This window comes from Phallusia mammillata, chromosome 1 (genome assembly GCF_965637545.1).
Source record: "Phallusia mammillata chromosome 1, kaPhaMamm4.hap1.1, whole genome shotgun sequence".
NCBI classification, from domain to species: Eukaryota; Metazoa; Chordata; class Ascidiacea; order Phlebobranchia; family Ascidiidae; genus Phallusia; species Phallusia mammillata.
In genome coordinates, this window is record NC_137252.1 from 21,934,288 (window position 1) to 21,942,230 (window position 7,943).

The 7,943-nt window shown below is 38.1% G+C and overlaps 2 protein-coding genes across 2 annotated transcripts; one reads left to right on the plus strand and one right to left on the minus strand.

Moving 5' to 3' along the window:
* Positions 1-4,506: 4,506 nt before the first annotated feature.
* On the minus strand, positions 4,507-6,003 carry LOC145215798 (uncharacterized). The gene is made up of 3 exons (XM_080084452.1): positions 5,870-6,003; positions 5,435-5,686; positions 4,507-5,353 (listed from the first exon to the last, which is right to left on the minus strand). The coding sequence occupies exons 2-3, from the start codon at positions 5,619-5,621 to the stop codon at positions 4,569-4,571; spliced, it is 972 nt and encodes a 323-aa protein (XP_079940578.1). The 5' UTR covers positions 5,622-5,686; positions 5,870-6,003; the 3' UTR covers positions 4,507-4,568.
* A 174-nt stretch (positions 6,004-6,177) lies between these two features.
* Positions 6,178-7,605, plus strand: LOC145215814 (tRNA-splicing endonuclease subunit Sen34-like). Its single transcript, XM_080084453.1, has 2 exons — positions 6,178-6,374; positions 6,503-7,605. The coding sequence occupies exon 2, from the start codon at positions 6,529-6,531 to the stop codon at positions 7,399-7,401; it is 873 nt and encodes a 290-aa protein (XP_079940579.1). The 5' UTR covers positions 6,178-6,374; positions 6,503-6,528; the 3' UTR covers positions 7,402-7,605.
* Positions 7,606-7,943: the final 338 nt, after the last annotated feature.

Here is a 7,943-nt window from a genome sequence, read left to right on the forward strand (position 1 = left end):
AACACAATACACGGACTTGAAGAGTAATTCAATCAAAAGCATAACTGCCAGAGAACTTGTGTAAATAGAATATGTTATGCAAACGTTTCAACAAACACTGTTTTTCAACGCCACCCTTCTAATCGCCAGTTCCGTGCCACTGTCTGGGGCGTCACTTTTCACACACCTGGCATTCAAATGCTTTATATGCCGTGTTCTACAGCTCGATTGACAACCTGCACTGATGATGACAACAGTGATTGTTGAAAATTTTGCATAATATACGTACTTCTATATAGGCAGGGTTGCCATACCGTCCTTATTTCTAAGATTTGTCCTTATTTTGAACGGTAGTGTCATAGAAAAGTTCAATGTCCTTATTTCTAAGAAATGTCCTTATTTTTGACTTAGTCCTTCTTTTGTCTTATTTTCAACAATTACAAGTCAAAACCATGCTACTAGTAAACGTAAAACGAGACATTAGCGGTCGTGAGATGCGCAAGGTGTTTACTACTAGTGATGTACCGAATCGGCGAAATTTCGATTCGGCCGAAACCGAATATTCGGCGGTTTTGCCGAATAAATTCGGCCGAATCAACCGAATCATTATGACGTCACGCGAAGTCGTACGCTACGCGTTTGACATGAAAAAAATGTTTATCTACCAGGCAATTAGTGCAGAATAGTTGTGTATCGCCCTCATTTCAGTTCTGTAGGTTTTAAAATTGCCTCAAGCATGATTGGCAACCTGTCAATGAGTTGCTAATTTTTTTGACAACAGTGGAAAACCGATAATGTGTTGAAATGTGTTGAAAAAGAAAAAAATTGACGCGATTTTCGTTATGTTTGGGCTTTTCAAAGATTTGCGTGGTACCTTAAGCAGAAAAGACACGTTTAACGCTTTACATTTATGTTCGTAAAAGATTCGGTTTCGGCCGAATCGCAACAAATTATTCGGCCGAAACCGAATCTTTGCAAAAATGACCGATTCGGCCGAATAAATCCGGCAAACCGAATATTCGGTACATCTCTATTTACTACGAGCAAGGAGTTGCTGAAACAGATTGTTTCTGGCCAAAATATTGCATATTATATGTCAGGGGACGTATAAATGCAAAGATTTATTAAAAAAACGTTGGTTTCGTTTCGTTTTAAAATTTTTCGGTTGTCCTTATTTTTGGATTCAAGTCGATGGCAACCCTGTATATAGGCTACACAAGTACTCTGGCAGTTATGTTTTTGATTAGACAATTACCTATTATGCGATTTAACAAAGGCAACATATAGCACAGCTACAACGAAACTCATACACAGTGATTTAAGCGTAAAGGCAATAAACGTAAAACATTTATAGCAACCTTTAGCAAATTGCAAATCAGTCTCAATATTTAGGAGTTTTGCTTCGAGTCTGATAAAGGCAGCTTTCCAAGTATCATTGGCCCCCGGTTCTCCTTGCAAACCAGGGGGTCCGGCCACACCCGGGGGACCTCGCTTTCCTGGAGGACCAGCAGGACCTGGTATCGAATCTTCATTGCTGCTGGCGCAAGTAAGGACCACCTGGTTTGCTCCATAGCATGATAGGAAAAACTGACAAACGATTGTATAAAACGTTACAATGATGATGAGTTTGGCCATGTTTTTTTGACAACCGTTTTTCTAAGACTGGAAATACTAAAAATTTAGCAGTACGATTTAAGCAGTATTTTACGAGCTTTTTAAATTCCTTTTGTTTGCTTAAACTGCTGACCTACAATAACATCACCTAGTGTTACAAAATTAGCAAAGTGATGGTGTAGACCAGGGGTGTGCAACCTTTGTTACTATGGGGCCAATTACAATACCCAAAATTACATCGGGGGCCGCACCTGTGTATAACACAAGGTGATTTTACTTCGTTACATACCAAACATGCTTTAACTACAAGTAAAATTCACATTTGATTCTAGCCACATATTGTCAGTTCGCAGAAAAATAGCATCGGGCGCATTAGTCTGCTCGAAAACAATATAATAGTTGGATTCGTTTGTCAGTACATTTTAAAATCAAGCGTCTCAGCGGGCCGCACAACCTTTAATCAAAGGCCGCATTTGGCCCGCGGGCCGCAGGTTGCCCACCCCTGCTCTAGTGTAGACTGTAGATTTACAAACAAATGTTTAAACAATGGACGACGCTTTTGTTCTGCCTTTACTGACTTTTGATCTCCACCACAAGCCTAATTTTTGAGCTCCTGTACAGCATTTTCATGCAAAAAATATTTACTGGTTTTAATACTTTAATTAACCTTCAATCCCAAATGGTTGGTAATAAAAAGTGACCGTACACATGAAAATTACGGCTCGTATATACTCTACAATCAAAAATGTAAAAACTGAAATCAACCTATTTTGACGGGTTAAGGCATCCAACTGAATCAAATATTTTACTTCGCGCGTAAACGGTTGGTTATTTATCGCAGGTTTGCCTTTTTCTTTTCTTTGTCAGTTTCCACATTTGCTGAATAGATCTGCCTCTTGTCTTTTAACGATTGTAACCTTAACCAATACATCTGTTTCAAACACAAACGTTTGCAGTTTGCCTGTGTTGCATAAAAAACGACAGGAAAAAAATCTCCTTGCCTTACAAACTAACAATGGAGCCCAGGATGTTGCCCAAGTCAGATAACTTGTAACAATTGAAATTGAGATTTTTTTTACTAGAAAACACCCTATTTTTCGTGCACCTTCTGCTCGCTACGTTTTGGCTCAACAGAGTATTTTTTTATCAAACCGACATTTAATGAGCGAGTAGCAAACCTTTTTTTTCAACACGAGGGCTCAGAGCTTGTCGGGTTTTACAAAATTGCTCTTTGCAACCCAGAAAAATGGGAAAAATACCTCATATACCACATCAAACAGTTTTCGTTTGTTGTTAACTCAGTTAGATGTAAAGTATTTTAATCGAATTTTAAGACACCTTCCAGGCCTTAAACAGCCAATAAATGGTTATACGTTTATCAGGACATGTACATTTTCAGCCTTTCAGAATTTTGAAAGTGGCGCTAATATGATTCACCACTATTTCTTTCAATCGACATGAGAAAATGGTACTACAATGCCGCTTCGAAAGGGAATCATTTGTTGATTTGCCGAAAGCCCGCAAAAGGAAAATACGTTTGTAAACCATCGTTGCACAAATCTTGCGTCATTTTTTATCACTACTTACGTCATCTGCTTTCGGCCGTTTTATCAAACAGTTGAGTTCAGGAACGAGGTTTTGTAACCAAGGTTCCTGTTTATAATTTATTTTGGTACTTTTCAGGGTGCAATTAGTCGATTGTCTACTATTAGCTGACATTAACAACCCCAGGCAATAAAACATCATGTTGCAATTTTTCAAAGCAAGTAAAGAAACGAGCGGATAAACCACGATTGTTTAGCACAATAATTCACTCTGACTGTAAATCGAGAAATGACGATGTCGTCTGCTTCGCCATTCTTCTCTGACAATTACAAAAAGGGTTGCCAGGCAAATTCTTTGGGTGATTGTTACGACAACAAACCAACTTAAGAAGACTATACTGCTGACAGAAAGTGTGATGTACACGTAAGTGATACCAGAGATACACTTTGTTAAATTTGTGTGAATAAATAGGGCTTTATATTTTAATCGGCGTGTAATTAACGAATTCATCTCAACTTTGAGCCAGTGGTTCTTAACCTTTTTGTTAGCGTTACTTGAGAAAATTAACTTCATTTTCTTTGGCCCGTGAAAAAACCATAATAACTACAGATGTATCGAATCAGCTTAATTTGGGTTCGGCCGAAACCGAATATTGGACAGTTTTTGCCGAATAAATTCGGCCGAATCAAATTCATTTATGACGTCACGCGAACTCGTAAAGGTTTTTCTTCCAGGCAAACAGTGGTGCTATACAACAGGATGCGTTTCATTATACTTTTAGTTTTGTGGGATTTAAGATTGTCCCGGTCATGTTTCGGCCGAATCGCAACAAATCATTAGGCCGAAACAGAGTCTTTGCAAAAATAGCCGGTTCGACCGAATAAATATCGCAAAACAAATATTCGTTACACCTCTAATAATAACCGACTATGGCACCACGAAACTAAAACAGAATGATGTAATTACCTCCTAAAAATGTCAAATTAGTTGTTGTGGAATAATTACTCACATGATAGGAATCACTATACCAAAATGTTTTTAATTTGGATGTACATTTAAATGCTGTTAAAAAATCCAACAAACTGTAGCCTGAACATTTACATGATTATTCATTGACATGACACCGTGTAGCCTTGGGGTAAACTGCTTGTGCTTATTGCCCATCAATGTTTCTGCACACCATCCCACAGTAGGCCGATCAGAATCATCACTGCCAATTGTTCCAAAAAGTTAAGCTTTCGCTATAGGCCAGAATTGTAAGATGTAATAGAAATTTAATTCTTTGTCACTTGTTACTTTGATGTACTGGTTATGATAATTTTGTTTTCTGATCACAAAGCTTGCTACGAGTATGATTCAACGCAAATGACAGATTAGTGCGATATCTTTATTTACAAGCACATAAAGTAATACCACAATCGAAACAGCACTTATTGTATGACCCCTTTTATCCGGTAAACTTCTATCATTAACTCCTTCAAATAATCAATTTCCCGAGATATCTGGTTTACTTTATCGTTTAGCGTCCGATTTCGGTCCAATAGTTTGGATTCTTCGCCCTTTTTTTCCATTTGTTCTTGGCGTTTTCGTTCCCGATACCGCGTCGCGGCGTTTTTGTTTTGGTCCCGTTTTCGCTGTTTTCTCTCCTGCACCGAAGTTACTTTGTTTTTTCTCCCAGGTTTAGATTTTGGGATTGGAGTGATATTGTCCACAACCTCCCTTTGTTGTGGTTCAATCGAGTCTGTATATGAGCTTAAAAGCATTTGCAGTTCGGTTGGGTTGCTGTTGGCAACAAGAGGAACTTTAGGTGGTGCAGACAGTTCCAGATTAAACAATAGCGAATCGTTGGCCGCAAAATCGACCTCCAGATGCGAAAGCATAGACCTGGCAACAACATTACAAGCAGCATCACTACTAGAAACTGGGGAACTTTGGTACAAAAAAGATGCGACGTCATCAGACGTATTGTCATGTACGGCAATGTCTGTAGGTGGTGAAGCGCACACTTCTGTTTCCAAGTTGGACAGAGCGATTCCTGGCGAAGCTACGCCTGAATCGTAACTTTCAGCTGGCGAGGCAGGTCCTTTTCCCAGTTCGTTGTTGAGGGAAACATCAACTCGATCTTTTGCGGCTTCAAACAGACCAATGAAGTCCGCGTCAAAGTCGCTTAAATCAACTTTTTCGGACATCCAGTCCGCACTCGGGGAAGGAAGCGCTGTAAAAAGTAGCTTATAAATTAACATGTCTCGCGGTTCCCAGAAGGCTTGACCTTTTATTACATTTAGTGCCAATTTACCGTAAGCATAGTCGTTGGTAACAAATTCACCACCACATGGCGCTGTTTGCATCAAGGTGGCTTCATCCACCTGCTTGACATCTAGACCTTCGTCAAGTGCCAAGAACGGGAGGGAGTCCCCCAGCAAGTTGCCTCCAAATAGGAGGATATCTTCGGAACCGTACATCGAACTCATGTCGTTCATCATTGTTTATAAAGCCTGGTATATGGCTGACGAGAATTTTTTCGGAAGGTAATCCATTGCTTAAGGAACTGTAACAAAGCATAACCGTCGATACAGTGTATAGGCCAGATTACCAAAACAAGTAAACAAGATTTTACTTTACACATTTGGCATTGAGCGTCATTCGTCATGCATATTTTTAATTTGATTTAACCAATAAAAATCGAACACAAATATACTGTAAGCTTACATAACAAGCAAACAAAACTTACTCCATGCTTGCAGTTGGCATAGACGTCGTTGCGTCCGTTGCAATCCTTTACAGAGCCATGTTGGCCCACAATTTTTCAATAAAAATACGTTCAACTTCGACAAAACACAGCAACAAGTGATGAACACAAAGCTCGTCAACAGTTGAGAACTTGTGACACCTACGACACAATATTCATCCGCACAAGAAAAGCACCTTTTTAGTGTTAGTTAAACATAATATTACTCTTCTTTTAGTAGTATGTTACATTAATTCTTTTTTTGTTACCATGTGAAGAAACGTATAAAAAATAGACAATTTTTAAAATAATTTAGGACTACTTCCACTCTTCCCAAGCGGAAGGACATTAATTCTTTGTTGTATTTCGGCTGATGCAATAATCGCCCAAATCACGTGAAGGGGGCGTGATAGCTTACCTCATGATGTGGGTGTACACGGGGCGTGTCTGTTTCGGTTGTTTCCTTAAAAGCATGAAATAAGAAAGGACATCTTATCAGAAAACTACCGTAATCGCATTGGAAAAGTTGACAAATTTTAATACCTTATTACATGACTAAGGGCACTTTATAATATCTGCATGACAAAACAAAAGCCAACCCAGCATAAAATGTTAACTTGAATTTACATATTGCAGAGCTCTGTTCTGGTAACTAATTAATAATGGAAAAGGAAAAATGTGATGAGCCATCTGCACTTTCTATTACTCTTCATTTCTGCAATGGAAGATATTTTGTTTGGAATCCCATTGAAATAATGCATATAAGAGAAAATTTACACATTATTGGATTTGCTGTTGGATGTTACCCACCTAAGCCACGTCAAAATGTCCAACTATCAGTTCCAGTTCAACTAACCAATGTAGAAGCAAAGTTTGTGGTTGATAATGCACCATGTGTGTTGGTTAACAAGAATTGTTTATCAACTTCACAACCATCGCCTGAGGAGTTTATGCTAAAAAGAAAACAACAACATGAAATTCAAATGCATATCAAAGGAAAAGAAAAAGTAACCCTGATTGATTCTTTGGAAACCACTATAAAAGAAGGCAAATTACAAAAAAAGAAAAAAATAACTGATGATCACAACAGCACTTGTGATATGGAATCTGATTTTGAAAAGTTAAAAGAATCTGAATTACATAAAGTCCAACAACTTCACACTAATCAGCTATGGATAAAAACAGAACAACAGGGAACATGCCTCAACACTCTTTCAATAAACAGTGCTCAAATACATTTAGATGCAGATGAGGCACTACAGTATTGTGTATTTAAAGATTTGCATTCCAAGGGATATTTTTTGACTGATGGATTAAAATTCGGTGGACACTTTTTAGTATATCCAGGTGAACCGGGTATTTATCACTCAATGTACATTGCAGTGTGTTTATCATGTGAAACACAATTAACTGCAGCAGACTATTCTGCAATGGGGCGCTTGGCATCAACTGTAAAAAAAACATTGCTATTGTGCTCTGCAGATAAAAAAGACTGCGTTAAATATTTGTCAGTTGCTTGGTCTGGATTGTCATGAGTACTGTGTTAACAATTTAAAGTGATAATGTTTAATAATGCCCATAGTTATTGGCTCTTTGGTAAATGTTATTATTTCCTAATGGCATGGTTTGTACAAGGAAAAGCCGGTATCACAATTGAAAAAACAAACCATGGGCAAATAATCCTTTTACGCAGTTTGAACTATGGTTGTTGAGAAGTGAATAAACTATCCGATTTGTGATTTTGTGTTGGCTCGTCACGTGAGTGGGCGCAAAAAGCACAGGATAATATTCCAATACTCTTGCCCATTGACATGAGACATTACACAGCAGCTTGGGGCATCAAATTCAGTCATTGGACGGTTGAGATAAATTACCAGACATTGTACACCAGTCACAGAAAGTGAAGACGTATATTTAAATTGAATTGGATCAAAAAATGTATTTGTTACAGCAAAAAAGAAATCAAGCCCCAAAAAATATTATGTACACGAACCGTTGTGAAATGAAAAATATAATACGATTTCTTTGATTAGTACTTATTCTTAATAGAGAGGTAAACATTAAACTGGAGAGAGTT